Raw genomic sequence first — 27,109 nt, forward strand, 5'->3', positions numbered from 1 at the left:
CCTTGAGTTAGTGATGCATTACGTATTTAGATAAGACTGGAACAAATTTTATTACTCTATTGGAAACTCTATCACAATTAGAAGATTTTTTTTAATGCTGGAATGTGTAATTTTCCGTGTGGAGTTTGCTGGTCTCCCATCGGGCGCCTCCCCAGGTGGCGGATAGGGGAGTGCTCACCAGATATGGTGGGAACCGGGGAAATAAAATACCCGGGGTGGATCAAAACTAGCAACTGCTGCCTTGTAGTATGATATTGGCTTATCAAAGGCTAAAGGAAGAAAACCTTGAGTAAAAATTACCTGGTCCCCCAGGTTGAGGGTTGTGCAGTGGGCCAGCTCCTCACTCACATAAAAACACAAAAATGTTAAAAAACCTAATAATATGCCTCGGAAAAATTGGAACTTTGGACGACGAACTGGCAATGAGAAACGGAAAATTATGTTTGGATGCTGGAATGTGCAAGGTATTTCCACTAAAATAAATTTACTCCCCGCAGAACTTGACATGTTCAACATGGATGTTGCCGTACTCTCTGAAACAAAGAAGAAAGGCAAAAAAGAAGAAGAACTGGATAATTATGTACATATCTGGAGTGGGGTATCAAAAGCAGTAAGAGCCAAATCAGGAGTCTCCATTATGATAAAAAAATCATGGAAAGAAAGAATCACAAATTGGACATTCATCAATCAACGTATAATAACTGTTGAAATGACATTATTTGCTAGGGAAGTTGTGATTATTGGCGTATAAGCACCCACGAACGACACAAAAGATAAGGAGAAAGATACATTTTGGGACTCCCTCAGGGAGACTATTGAAAAAATCCCAAGAAGAAACGAACTGATTATCATGGGAGATCTGAATGGAAGGGTAGGAATTAGAGAATCTTGTAGAATAGTAGGAAAACATGGAGAGGACGAATATAATGACAATGGAGAACGATTGATTGCAATTTGTGAACAATTTGATCTAAAAATTACCAACACATTTTTCAAACATAAGGACATTCATAAATATACTTGGCAACAGAACACCAAAGAACTTCGTTCTATAATAGATTATATTATCATTAGGCAAACAAGTAGTTTCAAGGCAGTAGACGCCAGATCTTATAGAGGAGCCCAGTGTGGATCAGACCACTATCTAGGTAAAATGAAGTCTTTCTGGCCATGGAAGAATGCAAGGAGTGATGCAAGTAACATAAATAAAACGAACCAGACTGAGAAAGATGAAAATTTACCTTTTAATATTGACAGCCTACAAGACGAAAGTATCAGAACACTCTTTGCGGCGAGGATGGAAAGGAAACTGGTTGAATCATTTGAAGGAAGTACAGAGGAAATATAAGACTATATAAAAGCTAATGTGAAAATCATAGCAACAGAGGTGTTGGGTAAAAAAGATAGCTACCACAACCGTGCAGCAGAGTGGTGGTCAGAGGAACTAGAGGTCCTCATTAGAGAAAAACGAAATGCGTTCCTTCAGTGGTTGAATGATAAATCAGAAGAAACAAGGTCAATATACAAGGACAAGAAGAATGAAGTGACGAAAAAAATAAGGATGGCAAAAAATGAAGCATGGGAAAGAACATGTGCCAAGGTGAATAGCAAATTAGGATTTGGGAGAGCAAAAGAAGCATGGTCAGTATTGAAAGGGCTTCGACAGGATACAAAAAGCAAAACTAATCTTCAACTGATAACACAAAAGGAATGGGAAGAGTATTTCCAAAAATTATTAAATGAGGACAGAGAAGAATATCTAGAAGAAGGAACAGGGGAAGATAAAGGACATGAAGATGATGAGATCCATATTTTAGAAAGTGAAGTACTTCAGGCGTTGAGAACAGGAAAGAATGGTAAATCACCGGGACCAGGCAATATCAATCTGGAGTGTCTGAAATATGGTGGTGACAAAATTGTGAAACTGATAACACAGCTCTTCAACAAAATGATACATGGAGATTCAATACCCAACGAAATGAAGCTAGGTTACATTAATACAATATTTAAGAAAGGGGATCGCAAAATTTGTTCAAACTATCGAGGAATTTGTGTTACAAACACATTAATGAGAATTTTTGCGAAAGTAATTAAAAACAAACTGGAAAAAAATTTTAGAACCCAAGAAGAACAATGTGGATTCACGGCTGGGAGATCATGTGTAGACCATATTTTCACATTACGACAGATTTTGGAGAAACATAGGGAAAAATCAAAAAGTATAGGATTAATTTTCGTAGATCTAGAAAAAGCGTATGATACTGTTCCAAGAAAATTACTTTGGAGAGCACTACATATGGCAAACATAAACCCTTCCTTGATTAAAATAATACGACAGATGTATAAAGATAACATTTGCCAAGTGAAAGTTGGTAATAAACTTTCACAGAAATTTAGAACAAGCAAAGGCCTTTTACAGGGCTGTCCCATGTCACCATCATTATTTAAAATCTATATAGATATTAGCCTTAGAACATGGTCTCGTAAATGTAATAGTATGGGATTAGAAATAAGAGATGGAGTTTACCTACATCATTTATTATTTGCTGATGATCAAGTAGTCGTAGCACAAGATGGGGAGGATGCTAACTACACTCCTGGAAATGGAAAAAAGAACACATTGACACCGGTGTGTCAGACCCACCATACTTGCTCCGGACACTGCGAGAGGGCTGTACAAGCAATGATCACACGCACGGCACAGCGGACACACCAGGAACCGCGGTGTTGGCCGTCGAATGGCGCTAGCTGCGCAGCATTTGTGCACCGCCGCCGTCAGTGTCAGCCAGTTTGGCGTGGCATACGGAGCTCCATCGCAGTCTTTAACACTGGTAGCATGCCGCGACAGCGTGGACGTGAACCGTATATGCAGTTGACGGACTTTGAGCGAGGGCGTATAGTGGGCATGCGGGAGGCCGGGTGGACGTACCGCCGAATTGCTCAACACGTGGGGCGTGAGGTCTCCACAGTACATCGATGTTGTCGCCAGTGGTCGGCGGAAGGTGCACGTGCCCGTCGACCTGGGACCGGACCGCAGCGACGCACGGATGCACGCCAAGACCGTAGGATCCTACGCAGTGCAGTAGGGGACCGCACCGCCACTTCCCAGCAAATTAGGGACACTGTTGCTCCTGGGGTATCGGCGAGGACCATTCGCAACCGTCTCCATGAAGAGGGGCTACGGCCCCGCACACCGATAGGCCGTCTTCCGCTCAAGCCCCAACATCGTGCAGCCCGCCTCCAGTGGCGTCGCGACAGGCGTGAATGGAGGGACGAATGGAGACGTGTCGTCTTCAGCGATGAGAGTCGCTTCTGCCTTGGTGCCAATGATGGTCGTATGCGTGTTTGGCGCCGTGCAGGTGAGCGCCACAATCAGGACTGCATACGACCGAGGCACACAGGGCCAACACCCGGCATCATGGTGTGGGGAGCGATCTCCTACACTGGCCGTACACCACTGGTGATCGTCGAGGGGACACTGAATAGTGCACGGTACATCCAAACCGTCATCGAACCCATCGTTCTACCATTCCTAGACCGGCAAGGGAACTTGCTGTTCCAACAGGACAATGCACGTCCGCATGTATCCCGTGCCACCCAACGTGCTCTAGAAGGTGTAAGTCAACTACCCTGGCCAGCAAGATCTCCGCATCTGTCCCCCATTGAGCATGTTTGGGACTGGATGAAGCGTCGTCTCACGCGGTCTGCACGTCCAGCACGAACGCTGGTCCAACTGAGGCGCCAGGTGGAAATGGCATGGCAAGCCGTTCCACAGGACTACATCCAGCATCTCTACGATCGTCTCCATGGGAGAATAGCAGCCTGCATTGCTGCGAAAGGTGGATATACACTGTACTAGTGCCGACATTGTGCATGCTCTGTTGCCTGTGTCTATGTGCCTGTGGTTCTGTCAGTGTGATCATGTGATGTATCTGACCCCAGGAATGTGTCAATAAAGTTTCCCCTTCCTGGGACAATGAATTCACGGTGTTCTTATTTCAATTTCCAGGAGTGTATATGTGCAATCAACTAGCAGTTGCATACAAAACTTGGGGTTTGAAGATTAATTACCAAAAAACAGAATACTTGACTAATGATTCAGATGAGCTTTACATTGAAGGAAAGAAAATCAAAAAGATAAACACTTTTTGTTATTTGGGATCCATTTTAGAAATCGAGGGAAAATCAGACTCAGAAATCAATAAAAGAATTAGTAGCGGACGGAGGGTCATTGATGCTTAACTCAGTCTTATGGAGCAGGAATGTAATGAGCAGAACTAAAAAATTAATATACAAATCCATATTAGAGAGTGTGGTTCTGTATGGAACGGAGACCTTGACAATTAACATGAAGCACATTAAAAAATTACAAGCTCTAGAGATGGACTTTTGGAGAAGATCGGCAAGAATCTCCAGGAAAGAAAAGATAAGGAACACCGAAGTAATAAGGAGAATGGAAATAAAAGAAAGAATATATGACGTAGTGGATAGGAAGAAATTACAGTGGTACGGGCATGTACGACGAATGGAGGAAGCCAGAATACCAAAATTGATACTGGAGTGGGAACCGGAGGGGAGAAGAAGAAGAGGACGACCTGTGACCACCTGGCTCCAAAATGTACAGCACACAATGAGGAGAATGGGCGCAGAGGAAGAGGACACGCAAGATCGAAACACCTGGAGAAATATTTTGAGAGTATAGTTTAAGAACGTTTATTGTTTGTATTGTCATTTCCAGGTAAATTATTATGTTGGAGATAAGCCTCTGTAATGAGGAAAAGCTCAAAATAAAAAAAATGTATAATTTCCTTAATTTCAAAAGGAGAAGTTCATGACACATTCGTATGATTCAATTTTATGGGAACTACATTTCCATCATACTGCTGTGACTTTTTTCTCTTGAACTGTTTATCCCTAGGCTTCCTTCTACATCTACGAAATGAGTATTAAACACATTTGCTACCTGTGCCTCATTATTGTTGTTAGTAGTAAAGAATGACTGAAGGGAAAACAAGACAATGTTCATGGTATTTATCGACCTTGAATATGTATTCGACAGTATGAAGTGCTGCAAAACGTTCGAAATTCTTAGAAAAGTAGGGGTAAGCAAGAAAGAAGGATGGGTGATGTACAATATATACGAGGACTAAGCGGACGGTAAGACTGGAACTCAAGACGCAGTGCTCGGATGAAAAAGGGTGCAAGACAGATATGTAATCTTTCGCCCCTACTGTTCAGTCGGTACTAGAAGAAGCAGTGATGAAAATTAAAGAAACATTCAAGAGTGGAATTAAAATTCAAGATGAAAGGACAGCAATGATAAAGTTCGCTGATGACGTAATCGTCCGCAGTTAAAGTGAAGCATAATTGCAGGATCTGCTGAACGGAATGAACAGTCAGATGAAAAGAGAATTTCGATTCAGAGTAAAGCGAAGAAAGAAGAAAGTAATGAGATGTAGCAGAAATGAGAACAGTAAGAAACTTAATATCAAGTTTGGTGATCATTAAGTAGACGAAATTCAGGAATTTTGCTGTCTAGGCAGCAAAATAATCCGTGATGGATGGATCACGGAGGGCATAAAAGCAGACTATCACTGGCAAAAAGGGCACATCTGACCGAGAGAAGTATACTGATATAAAATATAGGCCTTAATTTGAGGAAAAATTTGCTACGATGTACGTTTGGAACACAGAATTGTATGGTAGTGAAATATGGACTGTGAGAAAATCGGAACAGATGGAAATAGAAGCACCCGAGATGTGCTGCTACTGAAGAATGTTGAAAATTAGGTGCACTGGTAAGTTAAGGAATGAGGAGGTTTTCTGCAGAATCGGCGAGGAAATGAATTTATGAGGAACATTGACAAGAAGAAGGGACGGATTGACAGGATATCTGTTACAACATAAGGGAATGACTTCCACAGTGTTAGAGGGAGCCGTAGATGGTACCATTGTACAGGATGAGAGACGTTGGAGCAAAAAGAGGAGGATGAGCGTGAGATCTGTGCCCCTCAAATGCAGTTACAAGACGCAATGGGGGAACTAGATAGGTTGAGGAGTGTGAAAGATGCTGGGGAATAGGAACTGGCATTTAGTAAGAAGGCAGCTAGGAGGAGGAGATATTCAGACAATTGTTCTTGGCGCATGTGCATAATATTTGACCAACTGTCACAGGAGCCTCTCGTAGATGCAGGTATAGGAATCATGCAGCAGTCCTCAGCAGTTATGACACCTAAGTCAGCTGCAAACTCTAACAGAAAGAAGAAGGTTCTGCTGATAGGTAGTTCGGATGTTAGAGGTGTGGGCCAGTAGTTGCAAGAAGTGTTGAGTAGTGAATACCAGGTCACCAGAAATGTGAAGCCTAGTGCGTGTTTGGCTCAGGTGACTGACAGCATAGCGGAGTTATGTAGGAATTTTACCAAAGAGGATCAGGTAGTGATCGTAGGTGAAGCTGGGAACAGTCTTGATAGGGACAGGGAATATGATGTAGGTGGTGACCTGGTAAAGAAGTCCACTAATGTGCATTTCATGCAGCTATTTCAGCGTCTTGATCGGCCTCATCTTAATGCTGCTGTCAGGCGTGTTAACGTGGGGCTGGAGAAGGCACTGATGGTGGAGGGCATAACTCACATTGCAGTGGTTTCAGTTGTGTCTATCAATAGATCAGTTTCGATTATGCGTGGCCTGCACCTGAGTTGGTATTGGAAGGGGAGGCTGGCAAAGGTTATAGGTAGCAGTGTAGTGGGTGGTGGTGGGATCACTCATGGGAAAATTCCTGTAGTAGTTGCTGTTAGAGCTGCACCTTTTTTGAATTGAAGTCAGGTGAAAGGTATATTTGCTTAAAGGAAGTCCCTCTAACAAAGGATTGCTTTCAGAGGAGGAATTATCATATTTCATCAAAATATAAGACATACTATAGGTAAAGTTAGTGAACTGCTTATACGTCTTGAGACTGACATTACTGGTACATCGGAACACCACATAAATAATTTGACAATTCAGAGGCTTCCTTTACCATGATACACACTGGCTGTTTTTCAATAAGTTCTTTGCAGAGTGAGGAAGTGCCCATGTATGTAAAAAACAGTGTTTATTTTTATTCCATTGATGTAAAATGGCACTGCACTGAATAGGTATTTCAATGATGTGCAGAGCAGTTGAATTTAGTGAAACCAAACATCTACCTGTACTTATTTATAGGTCCCCTAACTCTGACTTCAGAATACTTCTGCTCAAGCTAGAGAGGATTTGTGGTTAGCTTATACGAAGTACCAAAAATTAGTTATATGTGATGGCATCACTATTGATTTTTTCTGTGACTGTGCAAGAAAAAGGATGTTCGAAGATTCCCTAAATTCATATGATCTGATTCAGACTGTGTTTTTCCAACCACGGTGCAACAGCCATAGACAATATTTTAATTCATTCTTCATTACTAGATGGGAATCCTGTCAGTAAAAGGGTAAATGGCCTTTCAGATCATGATGCTCAAATTCTAACACTAAAAGGCGTTTGTACTCAAACAAACGTTATATATAATTACAAACTATGTAGTAAAACTAATCCAATGGCAACAGAGAGATTTTTAAACGTCGTTAAGGAAGAAGAATGGCAGGATGTTTATAGTGTCGGTAACATAGATAACAAATATAATGCTTTCCATAACACATTTCTCAAGCTATTTGAGAGTTTCTTTCCATTAGAATGGTCTATACAGGGTACTAGCAGTAAAAGGCGGCCTGTGTGGCTGATTAATAGGATAAGGGTATCATGTACAACAAAGTGGGTATTATATCAGAATGTCAGAAGCAGTGAGAATCAGGCTACATTAGCCCATTACAAACAGTATTGTGAGGTGCTTCAAAATGTTGTTACGAAGGCAAAGAGTATGTAGTATGCAAATAGAACAGCTAATTCACAGGATATAATTAAAACCATATGTTCAGTTGTGAAGGAAGTGTCTGGTCAACTGCACAAGGTCAATGCCATAAAGTCAGTTCGTACTAAAATTATTTCTGTTACTGATATGTCGGATATGTTTCCAGTATTTAACAATCATTTTCTGAGCATTGTTGGTGAATTAAATAAAAACTTAGTTTCTGCAGGTTATTCTCTTGGAAAATGCATTTCCAAGACTGACGTCTGAAATACTTCTCTGTGATACTGGCAAGGGGGAGACTGAGTCAATAATTATATCACTGAAGACCAAGTAACCTCGTGGATGTGATGGGGTGGCTATCAGAATATTTAAGTACTGTGCTGAGCATGTTAGGCCTGTACTTAGCCATATTTGTAATTTTTCCTTTAAGAATTCTCAGTTTCCTGAACGATAAAAGTATTCATTAGTGAAGCCGCTTTATAAAAAGGGATAAAGTGGTAAGGCAGATAATTTTAGACCTATTTATATGCAATCATTGTTTGCTAAAGATATGGAAAAGGCTGTGAACTAAGGACAGTTGATCATTTTATATCACATAATTTGCTATCAAGTGCACAGTTCGGCTTTAGAAGCGGTTTAACAACTGACAATACTGTATTCTCTTTTCTCTGTGAGGTTCTGCATGAATTAAACAAAAGGTTTCGAACGTTAGGCATATTTTTTGATTGAACTAAGGCGTTTGATGGTGTTGATCACAAAATATTGCTCCAGAAGTTGGGCCACTATGGAAAATGGTGAGTAGCTCACAACTGGTTCACCTCATGCTTTAACAACAGACAGCAAAAGGTCATTATTCACAGTGTTGAGGCTGGCTATGACATGAGATCTGAATGGTGCACGGTCAAATGGAGGTATCCAAGAGATCAGTGTTGGGGACAGTCCTGTTCCTTATTTATATAAACGATACGCCCTCTAGCATTATAGGTAATTCTAAAATATTTTTGTTTGGTGATGACACTAGCTTGGTAATAGAGGATGTTGTGTAAATTTGGTTCTGTTTGAAATTGTGCGGTTCGTGATATAAGTTCGTGGCTTGTAGAAAATAAATTAAGGCTAAATCACAGTTGGACTAAGTTTTTACAGTTTCCAAAATACAATTCATCAAAAGATAACGTTTCAGTTTCACAGAATGGGCATATGATTAGTGAAACTGAACAGTTCACATTTCTAGGTGTTCAGATATATAGTAAACTGTCATGGAAAGCCCACGTTCAGGATCTTGTTCAAAGACTTAATGCCACCATTTTTACTATTCGAACTATATTTGAAGTAAGTGATCGTTCTACACGAAAATTAGGCTACTTTGGTTATTTTCATTCCCTTATGTAGTATGATATTATATTTTGGGGTAACTCTTCCCATCTCAAAGAATATTTTCGGTTGAGAAATGGGCAGTTCGGGCAAAAGTTGTGTCGACTACTGTTCGCTAGTTTGGGTATCCTGACACTGGCCTCCCAATATATATATTCTTTAGTGTCGTTTCTTATTAACAATGCCAACTTCTTCCCAAGAATAAGGATATAATACTAAACAGAAGCCGAATCTGCACTTGGATCGCAGTTCTTGATTCTTGTGCAGAAATATGTACACTATACTGCTACATCCATTTTCAATAAGCTACCAAAAGACAGGTGGCAGGAGGAACAAGACTTTTGGTCAGGTCATTATAGGGTTATAAATACAAAATCAAATAGAGGCAATGCAGGGATAGGTTTAATAATGAATAAAAAATATAGGAGTGCGGGTTAGCTACTACAAACAGCATAGTGAACGCATTATTGTGGCCAAGATGGACACGAAGCCCATGCCTACTATAGTAGTACAAGTTTATATGCCAACTAACTCTTCAGATGATGAGGAAATTGATGAAATGTATGACGAGATAAAAGAAATTATTCAGGTAGTGAAGGGAGACGAAAATTTAATAGTCATGGATGACTGGAATTCGTCAGTAGGAAAAGGGAGAGAAGGAAACATAGTAGATGAATATGGATTGGGGGGAAGAAATGAAAGAGGAAGCCACCTTTTAGAATTTTGCACATAGCATAACTTAATCATAGCTAACACTTGGTTCACGAATCATAAAAGAAGGTTGTATACCTGGAGGAATCCTGGAGATACTAAAAGGTATCAGATAGATTATATAATGGTAAGACAGAGATTTAGGAACCAGGTTTTAAATTGTAAGACATTTCCAGGGGCAGATGTGGATTCTGACCACAATCTATTGGCTATGAACTGCAGATTGAAACTGAAGAAACTGAAGAAAGGTGGGAATTTAATGAGATGGGACCTGGATAAACTGAAAGAACCAGAGGTTGTAGAGAGTTTCAGGGAGAGCGTAAGGGAACAATTGACAGGAATGGGGGAAAGAAATACAGTAGAAGAAGAATGGGTAGCTCTGAGGGATGAAGTCGTGAAGGAAGCAGACGATCAAGTAGGCAAAAAGACGAGGGCTAGTAGAAATCCTTGGGTAACAGAAGAAATATTGAATTTAATTGATGAAAGGAGAAAATATAAAAATCCAGTGAATGAAGCAGGCAAAAAGGAATACAAACGTCTCAAAAATGAGATCGACAGGAAGTGCAAAATGGCTAAGCAAGGATGGCTAGAGGACAAATGTAAGGATGTAGAGGCTTGTCTCACTAGGGGTAAGATAGATACTGCCTACAGGAAAATTATAGAGACCTTTGGAGAGAAGAGAACCACTTGTATGAATATCAAGAGCTCGGATGGCAACCCAGTTCTAAGCAAAGAAGGGAAGGCAGAAAGGAGGAAGGAGTATACAGAGGGTTTATACAAGGGCGATGTACTTGAGGACAATATTATGGAAATGGAAGAGGATGAAGATGAAATGGGAGATATGATACTGCGTGAAGAGTTTGACAGAGCGCTGAAAGACCTGAGTTGAAACAAGGCCCCGGGAGTAGACAACATTCCATTAGAACTACTGGTGGCCTTGGGAGAGCCAGTCATGACAAAACTCTACCATCTGGTGAGCAAGATGTATGAGACAAGCGAAATACCTTCAGACTTCAAGAAGAATATAGTAATTCCAATCCCAAAGAAAGCAGGTGTTGACAGATGTGAAAATTACCGAACTATTAGTTTAATAAGTCACAGCTGCAAAATACTAACGCGAATTCCTTACAGACGAATGGAAAAACTGGTAGAAGCGGACCTCGGGCAAGATCAGTTTGGATTCCGTAGAAATGTTGGAACACGTGAGGCAATACTAACCTTACGACTTATCTTAGAAGAAAGATTAAGAAAAGGCAAACCTACGATTCTAGCAATTGTAGACTTAGAGAAAGCTTTTGACGATGTTGACTGGAATACTCTCTTTCAAATTCTGAAGGTGGCAGGGGTAAAATACAGGGAGCGAAAGGCTATTTACAATTTGTACAGAAACCAGATGGCGGTTATAAGAGTCGAGGGGCACAAAAGGGAAGCAGTGGTTGGGAAAGGAGTGAGACAGGGTTGTAGCCTCTCCCCGATGTTATTCAATCTGTATATTGAGCAAGCAGTAACGGAAACAAAAGAAAAATTCGGAGTAGGTATTAAAATTTATGGAGAAGAAATAAAAACTTTGAGGTTCGCCGATGACATTGTAAATCTGTCAGAGGCAGCAAAGGACTTGGAAGAACAGTTGAACGGAATGGACAGTGTCTTGAAAGGAGGATATAAGATGAACATCAACAAAAGCAAAACGAGGATTATGGAATGTAGTCAAATTAAATCGGGGGATGCTGAGGGAATTAGATTAGGAAATGAGACACTTAAAGTAGTAAAGGAGTTTTGCTATTTAGGGAGTAAAATAACTGATGATGGTCGAAGTAGAGAGGATATAAAATGTAGACTGGCAATGGCAAGGAAATCATTTCTGAGGAAGAGAAATTTGTTAACATCGAGTATAGATTTAAGTGTCAGGAAGTCGTTTCTGAAAGTATTTGTATGGAGTGTAGCCATGTATGGAAGTGAAACATGGACGATAACTAGTTTGGACATGAAGAGAATAGAAGCTTTCGAAATGTGGTGCTACAGAAGAATGCTGAAGATAAGGTGAGTAGATCACATAACTAATGAGGAGGTATTGAATAGGATTGGGGAGAAGAGAAGTTTGTGGCACAACTTGACTAGAAGAAGGGATGGGTTGGTAGGACATGTTTTGAGGCATCAAGGGATCACCTATTTAGTATTGGAGGGCAGCGTGGAGGGTAAAAATCGTAGAGGGAGACCAAGAGATGAATACACTAAGCAGATTCAGAAGGATGTAGGTTGCAGTAGGTACTGGGAGATGAAGAAGCTTGCACAGGATAGAGTAGCATGGAGAGCTGCATCAAACCGGTCTCAGGACTGAAGACCACAACAACAACAACCACAAGACTTCAAAAATCTTCGCAGTGAGCCACGCACTTTCAAATCGAAACTGATGGTTTTACTTGTGGGCCACTCCTTCTATTATGTAAAGGAGTTCTTTGGAAAATTAAGCTGATTCTTATGTTATATTGTTGATTGTGTTTACTTAAACTTATGGCTTGTCTTGTTTTGGGTTTATAAACATTTATTTAATATGTTATAACTTTTATGTTGTAATTTCATGTACTAACACGTTCCTTGAGGTAGGAGATTTGCTCCTCAATTTGGTCCTACGAAACTAGACGTGTAAAATAAATAAGTAAACAGTTGAGGATGTGTGTTGCAAGTCTAAGATGAAAATCTTAGCACAGGAATTGAATGTGGCGGGTCGCATGAAACCAGCCAGAAGACAAAAAAAGGGAAAACCTTTTCACTCACTCCACTCGTCTTTATCTACGAAGTTTTGACAATTTTTTTGATCTGGAGATAATTGATTGTGTTGTTGCGAACACCAATACAACCAACAAGAGATCGTCTGTGAATTATGCGAGAGAGTGAGACTGCAGAAATACTTCTGCTTCTGAAATAATGGCTCTCTTAGGAGAACTGTTTCTCATTGCTGTACAAAAAGAAGGACACACAAACGTCAAGTGCACAGGAATGATTCTTGTCAGGACTGCATTAAGCTACAAGCGCTTTCTGTTCTTGCTCCAGTCACTGAGGTTTGATGATAATTCAACGAGACAAGAGCTGCTTGCAATTAACAAAACTGCTGCCATCTGCGATCTCCACTCTGCATTTTTGAACAACTACAGAAATAACTACAGCCAAGGGGATTTCACAACCATAGACGAAATGTTTGTTCGTTTTCTAGACATTGTGGTTGTGTGCAGTACGTGCCCAATAACCCTATCAAGTATGGTTTGAAGTTTTACGCAATGTGTGATAGCAAATCTTTTTACATTTGTAGCTTTGAAGTATACTGATGCAGACAGATTGCTGGACCGTATTTTGCATCTAACCAGTATATGCATATTGTGAAAAGATTAGATAAACCAATCAAGGGCACTCACAGGAATGCACCTACTGACAAGTGTTATAGAAGTTATCCTTTACGGCAGTATCTTCTAGAAAATATGCTAACCTTCATAGGGACACGGAAAAAGAAAAAGAAGGAAATTCCTCCGCATTTTTGCCAAACGGGTGGCAAGAAACTAGAAACTGTCTTTTCAGATTTCAAGATCTGTCTTGTTTCGTCCCAAACGAAAAGAAACAATCCTGCGCTTTTTCTGTCGTCAGTGCAGGAAACTGATGAAACAGACAGTTCTGCAGCATAGTTTGTTGTAAATACGGACTAAAATGCAGCGAAAGGTGGCGTAGATACTGTTGATTACATGTGTACATCCAACTCCACTCAGAAGACAAGAAAAAGATCGCCCTTGGCCTTATCTTTCCGGTACCGATACTTGGATATTGCTGGAATTAATTCCCAAGTGGTGTTCTTCGCAAGTAACCCAGATAAATGGTTCATAAGAAGAACATACCTCACAGACGTCGCCGTCTCCCTAATGGAGAGTCAGTTGAAAGAAAGGGCTTAAATCTTTACTTTACCAAGGGACATCCAAAATTTCTATCACCCTATCGATTAATCCTCACAAGTAACGATGAAGTTGCTAGAAGGTGTGGAAGGTGCTACCTTTGTGGTGGTAAAAAAAAAAAAAAAAAAAAAAAAAAACTACAACGACTTGCAACAGCGGTCTATGGTTGTGAAATCCCCTTGGCTGTAGTTTGCAGGAATACGGTCACAACATTGTGACTTGTAATGACTGAAGAGTTTCTCCAGAGGAACCAAGTGTATGATTCTTGATATGTGTTCACGACATTTTTTTTGTTAATTGGATGTCTTGTTCTTTGCTATGAGTATACAGTATTTCCATTTCTCCTCACTATACATTTTTGTAACACTTGCTTTAATAAAGGCCTGTAACAGCACTGAAACATGTGGTTACGAATATATCGATCTTACCTGTAGCTCAAAACCTCTTCTATAAATCCTGCCAGAAAACTAAAACAATTGTCAGTTAAACGGTATTTGATGTTAGGCGTTACTGGGTGTCGCAAGCGCCCGCTGGCGTAATAATCTTCAGCACGCCTGCAATATGGATATAACACCACCATTTAAATCCTGATTGTTGAAATCTGGAATATTCTAGCAGCGTGGCCTTTGACCTTTATGATGGTGACCTGGTAGTTAAGGAGAATTAACACACTGGGAGACATCACTTTCATGTACCACATTTAATTCACATCTAAGCTCATCACAGGTCTAATACGTCAAAATATTGTCACACCTTATTGTAGTAATTTGGACATGCAATCCACACTGTAATCCATTGATTGGTGCAATTCACGTGAGCATGTACAATCGGCACTCCATACTTTTACATTCAATTTTTGGTAAAAACAAATACTTTATATCGCTAATTGGTATAATTAACAATTTACTAATAGTCAACCCACGGTGAAAGGGACAAACTCAGCCAATATTACTCCTAGTCTACTATCCTTTGCTACGCCATCACAACAACCACTCGCTGCTAATTTAGGGCCACAGTCTCACTGCCCCTGCACTCTAGATCTTTATAATCGATAGTTTACCTCCTTGTGGCGTATGTGAGCGAATGATCATCTCTTACAGCATTGACTCATCTTATTATATTGATTACATACAAGCAACTAGCAGACACATAACTCTTCAATGCCACGATTTACGTCAGCCGACAGGATCACATGGGCACATGCTACTGGTTCTATACTATCAACAAGTCTCCAAGCCATCCCCAGTGCTTTTAGAAACATATATTTTGTTATGTGAGCTTACTATATGTTCGTCACTGGTGATGTACATAGCGCTTTCTTTTAAACCACCACTGCTAGGTGGTGACTATGAGGACAACATTGCTGCTGGCAGCTGCCTACCTGCTGACGCTGGGTGACAGGTGTCTGGGTGCCAGGATCCTGGCAGCTGTGCCGACCCCATCCATCAGCCACCAGTTGCCGTTGAGGACTGTACTGCTGGAATTGGCCAGGCGTGGTCACCAGGTCACCTTCATCACCACCCACCCCATACGGGTAAGTCAATCAGCACTCTCTGCCTTAATTTTTATAAACATTCAAGACTTCCTCAGTCTTCCTGAGATAGACTGAGAGATATTTCATGGTGATTGGCGCCGTGAATACCGAAATTCAACTGATGAATGAATGCCAACTATCCATTTGCATTGTATTATGTTAATCACACAATTTTAATTAAAACACGCTCAGTTTAACCGAGAATGACCGAAGGACCTCACCCAGGCCGTTTGAAGTATTTTGAAGATTTATACAGTTCAAAGAAAGTTAGATAATAATTTTAAATGAGGATCTTCACAAGCTGAGCTGGTCAGTAACACATTGGTCCACCTCTCGGCCATACACAAGCCGTTATGTGGCTTGGTATTCATTAATACAGTTGTTGGATGTCCAGGTGAGGGATATAGTCCCAAATTCTCTACAACTGGCGTGCTTTATTGTCAAAAATCCGAGCTGGTTGGACGGCCCCATCCATAATGCTTCAAATGTTCTAAAGTAGGGAGAGTTCCGGCGAACTTACAGGCGAGGTAGGATTTGGCAAGTACAAAGACAAGTCGCAGTATCTCCATGTGCCTTGGGAATTATCTTTCTGAAAAGTAAGCCCAGGACGGCTTGCCATGAAGAGCAACAGAATGGAACACAATATTGCCGACGTACCATTGTGCTGTAAGAGTGCTGTAGATGACAGTCAGAGGTGTCCTGCTATAAAAAGAAGTGGCACGTCATACCATAGGACCACAATACGGGTAACAGGCGTGCTGGTACCCCAACCCTGTCTGTGTCCTCTCCAGACTCGTCTTCACTAGTCATCAGGACTCACCACTGAACACTGGTCTACTCCAGTCAATGATATTCCATACCAAGGCGAATAACAGTTTGCTTAAGTGCTAGAGGTGGATCAATCCGTTATTTGAGCTCTTTCTCTTGAATAAGTCATCCAGTTTTTATAAATTTGTGATCATTTGTTTGTATGTACATGTAACTTAACATCTAACGATTTCCATCACAGTCAGATGATTCATTCGGAGTGCATAGTCCTTTTTTCTGAAATTGTAATCAATTGTTTTACTGTGCAGGTACATCACATCTTTCTGTTCCCACCCCATTCGGATAATTCCTTCGTGGAGCATCTTTTTGTTTTGTTTAAGAATTAATGTATGTCTGCCAAACATTATCATTAACCCTGATGACCAGTTCCATTTGCTAACAATTATATTCTGATGACTTAAAATTATTATTGTCCTTGTAATGTATCGCAAAGAAGGTACAAGTTTAATGTCAGTCGACGTAGTGTGTCTGTAGACTGTAATACACTAATTGTGTGTATACTGGCAAATACAATGTCAACATTTTCATCCCCTCCTTTGTCTAGGGATGTTTAGTGACAGCCAGCACATCACCTAACTTCAATATCTAATAGAGTGAAATTATACTATTTCCTTCAGGCCTGACCTGTACACTGATATACGCTTTTCATCCTATCTTGGAATATGACGTCGTTAACTTGTGTAGCAAGTGGAAATAAAAATGCTACCCATACAGCATTATAGAAGTCACGAATCGCAAACAGAGTTAAAACATTATCTTATCAAGAATATTTCAACAAAACTGGCTTGACATTTCTACTTATATTTAAAAAAAACTGAAGTACGTTGCTTGTTAATGGCGAGATAACAATTCTGAGAACAACTAAGTCGGGAGGGAGGTACAGAGAAAGGAAGCTGGGCTCCCTCAGTCCGAAAAGTACACTGGACTTTGTTGCTGAAGTGCGCATTATAGCAGTATTTAACATATTTTACGAAATCCTTTTTTTTAGCAAATTCTTTTTACTAGCCAGAATATTTACCCAGTCAAGATATTGGGGAATGAGGCTTTACGGATATTGCAGCAAGTATCGAACTTCTGACTGCTACTGTATTATTTCAGACGTATGTGGGCAAGGTTCTTCACTGCAAGAAGGGAGTTGGCTGGTTGGTTGATTTGGGGGAGGGGACCAAACAGCGAGGTCACCGGTCCCATTGGATGAGGGAAGGATGGGAAAGGTAATCTGCCGTGCCCCTTAAAAGGAACCATCCTGGCATTTGCCTGAAGCGATTTAGGGAAATCACAGAAACCCTTAATCAGGGTTGCCGTAGTTGGGTTTGAACTGCCGAACGCTGCAAATGCAGGTGAACCGAGTCACAAGCGGCGAGCCCTACAAACGCGGTTTCTCCAAGCAGATGCAGCGCTCTAGTGTAAGAATAGTAAATAGTGATATGAGAGAGAGTGAAAAAATTTAGACATTGTGGTGCTAGGTGGCTACAGTAGTCAACAGGTTCAGCAGTAGCCTAGAAATTCGGAGGACGGAATGCTCGGCATGAGGGAGGCTATATTGTGACGTTGGCCTGAGGAAGGCCATCGCAAACTGTCAAGCGGTATGCAGGCCAGCCACCTATAAAATTCTGTAGCTGTACTACCACAGAATTCTACAACACTGATCCAGTACACGCTGCAGCTCAACACGGCGTTTCCTCAGTTAATGACATGGGGGTGGGCTGACTTTTGTCATTACAGACTCAGCCATCAGCTGGTCCTGAAGCTTCGAGACTTGGAACTGGACATGCTGAGACAAGGCCACCCATTGGGTGCCACTGCCTGAAGCTCCAGCCAGTCTCTGAGAACTCTGAGTTCAACTCGGGGCATCTGAACATCCAGTCAGCTGCCTTGTACTGTGCTCTGTGCAGGCTGAGCCCACTGTCTAACCACACTGTGGTTGACTATACTTGATTGAGAAATTTCATCAAACTACATTAAAGTAAGATCCAAATATTGTAAGTAAAGTGGTACTTTGCAGCCATACAGTGAATGTAGTTTGATTGCCTATAACATGGATGGATTCCATTGTTTTGGAAAAAAGTATATGTTTTATCAGTTATCTTAATTTAATGCCACTGTATGCTTAGCTACAATTAGCTGACAATAAACCAGCAGTTGTTTCCCACAAGATGTAGCAGCATCACCCTGGGCAAACACTTCTACACACGATGCACCACATATTCCCAGAATTTGAAGTTGCAGGCAAGACTCAATTCTCTCGCCTCCTTGCCCACCCATCATTATGCATCACGAATTTTCTTCTGTAGTTTCAAAAATAAAATTTTCTAAATACGTGAAAATGACCTTAGTGGTCACATCGGTCATAGCTTCACAGCATCTGAAGCTTCAGCAGCAATGCTATAGCGACTCCGAAGTAAACAACGAGTTAAGGCAATCTGCAATCTACACATGTTGGTGCAACAGTCGTTTGGAACTACATCAAGTTCACATTAGACATTGTGAATGACACTAAATGAGGAAATCTAGATATATTAAGAAACGACGTTCTCCTGCTATAATGCAAAGAAATATTAGTCTTTGTATTAAAGGAATAAATCCGGAAACAAATATAGTGAATAAGTTACGTTTTTGTTTCTATTGAATAAAACTTTACAAAACATTTTATGTTCATTATGCTGTCGGGCTATAGAGGACTGTTATTTTCTCATCCCCTTAACTCAACTAACATTTCCCTACTTGTTTCAGGTTCCTACTGCAAACTACTCTGAAATAGACATTTCACCAAGCCTTAAAGCATTCAGAGATATGATAGATTTCAATGACTTCCCTGATGCATCGTCTCCTGTGGCTTTACTTAAATTTATTCTTGGTATGAGAATATATGGGTGCGAATTTCAGTTTGGTTTGGAACCGATGAAAGAGTTCATGAAGTAAGTTCAGCCTAGACTTGTTTGTTGTGCTATAAAAAATAAAAAAATATTTTATAAGTATTGCTAAATGTTAGTGTTAAAATATCCGTGAAATTCTCCTTTATATGTGGGAATGAACTTGGTTTTCTTCTGTTGTATGACGTTTCAGTGGATGCCTAAAGTTTTATCTCTGCAAAACGACATCAGTTATTACCTGCATCAGACTTAGAATCAATCACACAGCTGGATATTGCCAGTCATGGTCCAAAAGTAACAGAAAAAATAACGCTTCAGCAGCAATGCTATAGCGACTCCGAAGTAAACAACGAGTTAAGGCAATCTGCAGTCTACACATGTTGGTGCAACAGTCGTTTGGAACTACATCAAGTTCAAGATGTCTTTTTTGGGCGGCACGGTAATTGTGGAATCGAAGATTGTGCTGATGTAAAATTTCAAAAACGCAAGATGGTGGGGAAGCAAAAACAAATTTCTAAAAAATCTAAAAAAATTCGAGAAATACCAGACACTGACATTATCCCAGTTAATATTTGTAATTCTGCACTCACATGACCTCCTGTTTCCAGCTAACAACAGTGTAGTTTCTTACCTGGTATGTAAAGACAAAGCGCCAGTCATACCAGTACTTTACGTATCATTAAAACGAAACAGCCATTTGTAATGTAACCCGCAGCAGCCAAGCCAAAAGGTATCTGAAATATGTAATTTTCTGCGTTATATTCAAAAGTATTTATTCAAGGAATTACATAAAAGTATAATTCGCACATGGAAAGTACGTCAGCAAAACATACACACACACGTATATGAACGCACAAGTGCACATTACTTTTACGTCATGAACTTACAGGCTGACCAACATTTGTGAACATACGAAGATCGATCTCAGTACCATACATGGTGTAAGGCAGAACAGACATTCAAATACGTTCATCATCTAAATTATTCTATAATGCTTGTCAAGTGTCACAATGTTCTTTCGAAGTCTAAAACAACTGCAAAAATACGTAAGCCACATGTTTATGTCAATGTTATTTCCACTTTTGTCACAAGTATAGATCAGTAGCTCTTTCTTTCTCCCCCCCATCTCTCTCTCTCTCTCTCTCTCTCTCTCTCTCTCTCTCTCTCTCTCTCTCACACACACACACACACACACACACACACCATTATGATTATTCCAAGCGTTACAATGGTACACCCGCATCTAAAATTCAGTTTCATCTAAGGCTATGTTATTGATGGGTTGTACAATTAACTAACATGAACTGACGATTTTTCTAGTTTTCCTGTTATGCTCCATATTAACAAGCAAGATAATGTATCATGTTACACACTAGAAATATGTAATAATTATTAGTGATTGGCAATTATTGCTTTTCATTACAAATGGTTTAGTGTTACTCAAGGTAATGTACATAAACAAATTTCTAGAAAGGCTTGATACCTACCCGAAGTATGATGCCAAGCCTCACTAAATGATTTAAAGTCTGTATTTCATATACCGGTAACTAACTAATAAATTACACCAAATATGTGAAATATGTAAGCACACAACATAGTCACAGGTAAAGGAACTTATCAAGCGCCATTATAGAATGGGAAGAATGTGTTTCAACTTTATGTTGATAGCAATGTATTACTTAAGCTGCATATTTTTATAATGTATAAGGAGAACTTTACAATACCAAATATTTAGATACAAAATAATATTGACAAAGACAGTGGTGGGATAAGACAGAGATTCAAAATATGTTGGTAAACCATTCCTACAACAAAGCTTGTATTCGCTTCCTATTTCCCCATGGAAAGGGAATAAGTCAGGCTCATAAATCACTTTAAGGTCAGTATATGGCATCTACATGTGATATGTAAATACAGCAATGCATGGAATATTTCGTCACAATTCTGCTGTAACCTGACGATGTATAGGGAAATTTGTTACAATTTTAGTGTGACACAGTATGGTGGGGTGAAGTGTCATTTAGTTCCGAATGTGGTACTGATTACTACTGTTGATTACAGAAAGGAAGGGAAATACATTCATAAACGTTTCAGAGTGTTTTGGAAAGACAGTTTTCATCGCTAAATGTTACAGCCTTCATCAAAAGTTGATATTGTACATAATCTCCAGTACTCCTAGATTAAATGTAATAATAAGAAATATTAGCTTGTCAGTAACATCAATTATTTGTTTCTAGTGTAGAAAATGGTATAGTATCTTCGTTAACCATAAAATGATAACTTACGACATGAAGCAGTAGCGAAATTTTTTAAAAACATGAGGTGATGAAGGGTCCTTCTATGTACCACCAGTAACACAGCCTCAAGTAGATGTACTATTGAAACACCAGTATCTTCATGCATTCAGATGTGCAGTTATCATTGTAGTACTCAATTTCAGTCATATTTTAGGTGTCAGTTGAAACATGATACTAACATTGTGACACTTATATCTTCCAGTAGCTGACACTCACAGAACAGTAATACCAGGTAACTATTCGTTAATGTACTTGCCTGCTTAATGTAGTATTATGGTCAATATGTGTTTTGTACAGTCATGGGTTTTTCCAGTTCGTTTTGTACAAAGCCTTTTTAGGAATAGAAACAAAGTTCAAACATTACATCGATATGAAAGAATGGGGGACACACATCAACAACATACTGAACAAGAAAGGACTGGAAGCGAGACCAGAGGGCATACAGGATACAATGACCCAAATAACTACGGAATGTGTCCCATTGGCCACGGAAGAGATCAAAGATGCCATTAACTGCACCAAGAACGAAAAAGCTGCAGCCCTGACAGACTTTATGGCGAATATTTAATAGACACTACTCAGCTACTAACGCCAATGTGGACAAAACTGTACAATAAATGAATAGAAACAGCCTCCATTCCAGAACAGTGGAGACAGCCATATAATGGGAAAAGAGACCCTAAGGAACTTAGGAAACAAAGAGACATGGCCCTAGAAAACTTACCTTTGAAAGTGTTCACAACAATAATAACAGAATGAATAAAGCAAACAATCGACGAACGCATCCCCGAAAGCCAAATGGGATTCAGGAAACGAAGATTAACTCTGACTGTAATAGAACTCCTGCTAAAGAGAATTTGGGAAGCCCTTGAAGCCGAAAAGTTTTGTGTAGTATTTATAGACTTCACAAAAGCCTTTGACTTTATAAACAGAAAATTAGTGACCAAATTACTGGAGGAAACTCTAAGTGAAAGCAACATATGGAAAGGAACCATAAGTGCAGTACTGCTGTGGACCTCGGTCAACCCCTCCCTCTCGGAGCCGACACTCGAATCAAACGGCGTAAATTCAGGGAGATCCACTGACTCCTCTGTTATGTATACTTGCAGCTGAGGAAATTTAATGCATACGCCAAAGGGAGTGTGTAATCTCATATGCATATGCAGACGACGTTGTCATAGACGCAAAAGACATTGCAAAGTTACAACAAACGATACGGAAGCTTGGTGAATCGAACATGGCTTTGAAATAAATGTGACATAAACAGAAACGATGGTGCTCCGAAATGGAGGAAGAGCACCTGTATCAGCTGAGATCTTCATACAGAAGAGAAAACTGAAAATCGTATTAGACATAAAGTACTTAGGGATTATAGTACAAACAACTGCAAAGAGTTTCTCAAAACACGTAACAAAGAAGGCACTGCAAGCAATAATGGCAATCCATGAAACAGACTACATTAGGTCCATCAGCCTACAGACAGCTGTGGCGTTATTCAGAGCCAAAATCTCCCCAATACTGACGAACAGCATAGAAATTATAGGACCGCATCTTACAGTGAAAAACCTAACTACACTAGAAAGAGTAAAGGCGATCTATATAAGGACAGCAACTGGAGTGTCCAAAACAACACTTCCAGACCTACTGGTGGGAGAACCATCCGTCTTTGAAGGTCCATGGACAAACATGATGCTACCCAACACCAGTGCTTCGAGTGCCTACAAAAAAACATTGAAGGAAAAAACCGAAGACGTACCTCCAGAATTTTACAGCACAGGTGCCATGATTGACCAAACATGGGCAAAGTAAAAGTTCGAAATGAAACATGTGATCACCAGAATGGCAGTCCAAGGTTTCCACCACCGTATTTGCAACAATACATCATATCATGAACCAAACGCAACGTGTGAGTGTAAACTGAGTCATCAAATATGCAAACGTTACCATGTAGAGCTCTGTACCAAAAGGACATGGCCAATAATTCACTATGCAAACCACAATAAGTGAAATTTCTAATTTCTTGTATAATTATAATTGTACTTTGAACTTTTATGACTATTTGGTTGCAATAAATTTGTTATTATAGGATTATTCATTGCATGCCTCAAGTGTTTTGTACGTGTTTCACTTTCTGCTCATTGGCACTAGCTTATGCAGTTAACGTGAAGAAAACGGTTTTTTTCGACATGCAAATATCTTTTAACTTGGCTCCATTTCTACGTAATTCAGGTGATGCTTACTTTTTCTTAATTAGTCTTCCACATTTAACCCTCAAGTCTGCACAATGATTTTCATAACATGAGTGTGTGTATGGTGTGCTTTGAACATATGTAAAGAATAACTGTCTTAATGTTATCAACGCAATCCTGTAAGAGCCAAATCATAGTTTAATGTCAGTTTAATTAAACAACGACAAAAAACTTTCACTAAAGCAGTGTTTCATTAAACAATAATGAAACGAACTTCAGCTGTACTACTGTGTTGCCAGGGACAGGCGTTTCCCCACATTAATGACCCATTCAAAGCAATAAACAGCACTGCTGCGTCGGATCCCAGCCAACAGCTTATTCGATTACTCATTATCCCGTAGACAATTGCATCATTTTGGGATTGTCGTATTAGCTCGTAACGTGTGTCATTTTCTTTCACCAATCATAAATTTTTCCCGAGCTAGGTTGCTGTTTATTTTGTATTGGATGTACGATAACACAATATGTCATTGTGTTAGCTGAAGCAATAACCAAAGATCAGGTACAGCTCGCCATTGTGAAACAACAATGGTACGCTGGAAAACTATTTTATCTTGTTTAGTGCACTTTATACATAGGCGCGCCCGCTCGAGAGTTAACATGTTACATACATACAAGTTACCTATGTTGTTTGTATTTTACGAATTTGCCGCAATATGACGTGTCTGAAATAGGGGCATGGCGTGAGACGTCACTGATAAGCGTTTATGATGATGTCATCGAAAAGTGAGCATCGCTTGTGACACCATCTGCAGAGCACTGAGCTGCTGACTTGATGTCGCAAATCTAAACAAACTGTGCCTGAAGACATATAGCCCTTCTGCTGCTGGTGGTGGAAAATCAAGAGGTGAATGTTGAGAGTTGCTAGGAAAAGCTAGAAAACAAACGATGGTTCAGAAAATAAATGAGAAAAGTAGATCTTATTCTAACAATGATAAAATAAAAAAGGAAATGAATTTCATCTGTAGCTCTGCAAACAGACGAAATGCTAAAGGAAGTCTTCAACATTATAAAACACGCAAAAGAAACATGCATGTATGCAGCTGGAGATAACGAACCGGAAAGTGTAGAGGATGCTTTTATCGAGAAGATGATACCTAATGGATCACGATCGTTATGCATGCAACATAAATGCTACGGTAATGTATTCTCGTCTCATGTATATTCTTTGACGAAGTAGGAAACATGTTTGTAACAGCTTATAGTGTATACCATACAACGAGATAAACATCGGCAGCTGTGTGCACCACACATCGAATCTCACACCTTTACTACACGCCAATTATTTGTTCGTCATGTGTATAGCATCGTCCACAATGTGTTTCCTTTATTTATTTAATTAATTGATTTAATTTCACAGTATAGATTTTCAAATGCAGGAAGACGTCATTCTTTCGCATCGTCGCTTAGTTAACTACCATTGTTGATGCATGAAGTTAAAAGAAGTCAACAACACTACCGATGATTCTAGTGACCCTGAACATTAAAATTTTACTTTCCTCAGTTTTAGACATGTGTGGGAACGATGTTCCTACTTAATATTTGAGTTCCATGCTATTACTTCTTTTTATATTATACGTATAAACTGATTTCTTCGTTGAACATTTCCTGTTAAGATGTCATGAAAATTATGTTTTATCTTTCAGATTGGAGCAGAAGTACGATGTTTTCATCATAGAGAAATTCGGATTCACTTGCTATTATGGCTTAGCGCACAAAATGGGGTCTCCACCGTTAATTGGATACACTTCTCTTGGAATTACGTCACTTAATCGGAAGACTTTCGGCAGTCCAATTAATCCTTCCTACATCCCCGACTATAATCTCGGATACACGGACCACATGACCTTCTGGCAGAGAATGTACAACGCTTACATCTTAATTCGATCGCTGGATGTTGAAGAGACAGTTCTGTATGGGAAAGAGGAAGAGGAACTGAAGAAGTATTCCGGTCCCAACCCACCTACCGTGAAGGAAATGGATTACAATTTCAGCCTCATGTTGGTCAACAATCACTTCAGCGTGAGCTACCCTGTGCCGAACACGCCAAATATCGTCGAATTAACTGGAATCCACATCCAGAAGGAGAGGAAGCCGCTGCCAAAGGTATTTACAAATGTAATACAAAAAATGTGAGATGCTGCTCGTCGGAGTCAGGTGTTAACGTTAGAAATGGCTGAGAGCCGTAAAATAATGTGCTAAAGAAACGTTAACGGCTTACTGGGAAAATATTACATATTTATTTAGTTCTCGCAACTCACTTCTGTGTTATAAAATGTATGTTATTTCAATTTCCATATAACAGTAGCAAAGTCATCCGCATATCTTCTAATGCCTTTACTTAGGTCTCAAAAAGGAAGAAAACGGCGTGAGACCGTAGAAGACCTAACAGTTTCATTCTTTTTTGCAACTCGGGAAAGGCGTTGCTTCAAATCTAACATCCATAAGCACATTCTGCACAACAAATGTCCTGACATATACCCAGTAAACGCTTTGATAATGTCATCCATTTCTTTCTACGGCTTTCCATCTCTCCATTTTTGCACACTTTCGAACTGCTACGTTCTTGAAAAACTATATACTTAGAAAGCAAGTGCCTCAAGAGATATTAAATTGAGGGCAACCGGATCTGTATGAGAAAACGGCAGATCTGTGGACCACTGATGATATATTTAAATCGTTTCATTACAAACAGTCATTAGCGGTCATGAAAGGCGAGATATGGTTTTCGAATGGTCGTACGCGAGGTATGATCTAAAACACTTATGAAAGAGCAAGGTTCATTTTTTGTAATAATTTTTTCCTACATGATGATCCAATATGAAAGAGTATTTTAAATGACAGTAACTGTAAGTGAAAACGTACGTCACTTCTGTCCAGAAAGTAAAAACACAGAATAAATGTACGACTCATGCACATATCGTGACGTTGTTCTACTTTTTTTACTTTTGAAGTTTCTTCTATAGGTATAGCGCTAAAGCAATAAGTTGTATTGCAGAACTAGGTTTCATCTTACTTTCTTCTTTCAATAGCACCAGGACAAAATGATGAGCTAAAATATAGACACGCAAATTCATGGACTTATTTACACATGAGAAAGAATTGACAACGTATAAAGATTGCAGATGAAGATGCTACAGAGCAAAGATAATCACCACTGACATGAGGAACCAGATGTATAATGACAGGAATTGTACTGCAATTTGTGTGTTGTGACACAGATAAAGAAATGAACCAGTACATGTGAATTCGAGGAATGTTAGCTTAAAATAAGAAGTGCAGGGTAATGAAGAATAAAAGTTATGTATTAATGTGCAGTGTGTCAATAATATTTACATAGTAAAAATGAAGTTACTAAATATGTAAAGTTTAATACGTCTCTTATGGTATTAAATTAATTGCTAGATAGTATTTATCACATAGAGCACTGGG

General features: G+C 39.7%; 1 protein-coding gene across 2 annotated transcripts in view; it reads left to right on the forward strand.

The window, feature by feature from the left end:
- LOC124607358 (UDP-glucosyltransferase 2-like) overlaps nt 1-27,109 on the forward strand; it is a 71,809-nt gene that overhangs the window by 22,292 nt on the left and 22,408 nt on the right. For both annotated transcript variants that reach the window (XM_047139659.1, XM_047139660.1), the window contains exons 2-4: nt 15,236-15,430; nt 18,992-19,176; nt 25,324-25,783. In XM_047139659.1, coding sequence (XP_046995615.1) covers nt 15,245-15,430; nt 18,992-19,176; nt 25,324-25,783 — 831 coding nt within the window. In that variant the 5' untranslated portion in view covers nt 15,236-15,244. The remainder of the gene's footprint in view (nt 1-15,235; nt 15,431-18,991; nt 19,177-25,323; nt 25,784-27,109) is intronic.

This window comes from Schistocerca americana, chromosome 3 (genome assembly GCF_021461395.2).
Source record: "Schistocerca americana isolate TAMUIC-IGC-003095 chromosome 3, iqSchAmer2.1, whole genome shotgun sequence".
Taxonomy (NCBI): domain Eukaryota; kingdom Metazoa; phylum Arthropoda; class Insecta; order Orthoptera; family Acrididae; genus Schistocerca; species Schistocerca americana.